At 43.5% G+C, this 1,896-nt stretch overlaps 1 protein-coding gene across 1 annotated transcript in view; it reads left to right on the forward strand.

The window, feature by feature from the left end:
- Positions 1-1,896, forward strand: part of NSD2 (nuclear receptor binding SET domain protein 2) — a 115,263-nt gene that overhangs the window by 65,717 nt on the left and 47,650 nt on the right. The window contains 1 exon segment of the mRNA XM_003801124.3: positions 23-104. Within this exon segment, the coding sequence (XP_003801172.1) occupies positions 23-104 (82 nt within the window).

Below are 1,896 nucleotides of genomic sequence, written 5' to 3' on the forward strand. Positions count from 1 at the left end.
TTTTTTTTTTCCCAAATAATAGAGAGACACAATCACTGACAAAACGACCAGGACAAGTTCTTACAAGGTCACAGAGGCAGCCTCCTCACTCAAGAGCCAGGCAGGTAATGTGGCCAGAGCTCCTTCCTGACTGCTTCTGGGTACCTGGGCTGGGCTAGGTGGGTGAACAGGGTGGCCCAGTGAGGGGTGGGCTGAGAGTGTGGAGAGGAAGGAGAGCAGGGTGGGAAAGGACCTACAATTAAGCTAGAACCCAAGCAGTTGGAAATAAGCTGTTTTAATATGTAAGTTTCAAGGATTTGGCTAAATTTTATTGACGTTTTCTACTGATTTTTACTCGGCTCTGTTGTTTTCAATTTAAAATTTTACTAGAGAAGTGATTTAAACTAGAAAATTTTAAGTTCCTTACTTGATAGTGCCTGTTGTTGCTATAAATTCTACCATTCTTCTGTATCCTGATTCCCTGTATAGTGGCAAGTGACGACTAGTTACTTCTCTTTCATACATCAAAGAAACTAAAAATATTTATGAAAATAACTATCAGGCAGTGCCTGTGGCTCAGTGGGTGAGGCACCGGCCCCATACACTGAGGGTGGTGGGTTCAAACCCGGCTCCGGCCAAACTGCAACAAAAAGAATAGCCGGGCATTATGGTAGGTGCCTGTAATCCCAGCTACCTGGGAGGCTGAGGCAGGAGAATCACCTAGGCCCAAGAGCTGGAGGTTGCTGTGAGCTGTGTGATGCCATGGCACTCTATTGAGGTCAATAAAGTGAGGCTCTGTTTCTACCAAAAAAAAGAAAGAAAGAAAATAACTATCAAAACAGTAAAAGGGTAATCATACTCTGTTTTAGTCATCTTTTTGAAATACTGTGTGATAGTTTATAAAGGCTTACCATCGCTGACACTTAATTATCGAGGAAAACAAAACAAGTGCAGATTGGGGATGGCTTTTTTTTTTCTTTGAGACAGAATCTTATTTTGTTACCTTCGGTAGAGTGCTATGCCATCATAGCTCACAGCAGCCTGAAACTCTTGGGCTCAAGTGATCCTCTTGCCTCAGCCTCATGAGTAGCTGGGAATACAGGTGCCTGCCACAATGCCTGACTATTTTTTAGAGATGGGGTCTCACTCTTGCTCAAGCTGGTCTCAAATTCCTGAGTTTAGGCAATCCGCCTGTCTCCAGCCTCCCAGACTGCTAGGATTGCAGGTGTGAGCCACTGTGCCCAGCACTTGGGATGGCACTTCTTATCTATTTGCATGAGGTGCTGTACTGGTGGGATTTTTATTATTTATTTATTTATGTACTTTTATTAAAGTGACAATGTCACTCTGTCACCCAGGCTAGAATGTAGCAGTGTGGTCATAGCTCACTGCAGCCTCAAACTCCTGGGCTCAAGTGTGCTTCTCACTTCCCACTCTTGAGTAGCTGAGGCTACAGAGTGTACCCCAGCACATGGCTGCTGTACTTTTATAAAATCAGTTAAAGTAGCTGTATGAGATGGTACATGCCTGTAGTCCCAACTAGTTGAGAGGCTGAAGCAGGAAGATTGCTTGAGCCCAGGAATTTGAGACCGGCTGGGCAATATAGAGAGATCTTGTCTCTTTAATAGAATCAGCCAATCAGTTAAACAGACTGTTAAAAAAAAAAAAAAAGACATTTGTGAGCAATTGGAAATTTGAATGCTGACTAGATCTTTGATGGTATAAACAGATGGTTACCTGTAAGTATAACAGTGATATTGTGGTTATATTTAAACTATATTTTAAAGATTTGTACTCGGCTCGGTGCCTGTGGCTCAAGTGGCTAAGGCGCCAGCCACATACACCTAAGGTGGCAGGTTTGAATCCCCAGCCCAGGCCCGCCAAAAACAATGATGGCTGCAACCAAAAAAAATGGCC

The sequence above is a fragment of the Otolemur garnettii genome, unplaced genomic scaffold (assembly GCF_000181295.1).
Source record: "Otolemur garnettii isolate 467f Iridium unplaced genomic scaffold, OtoGar3 scaffold00198, whole genome shotgun sequence".
NCBI lineage: Eukaryota > Metazoa > Chordata > Mammalia > Primates > Galagidae > Otolemur > Otolemur garnettii.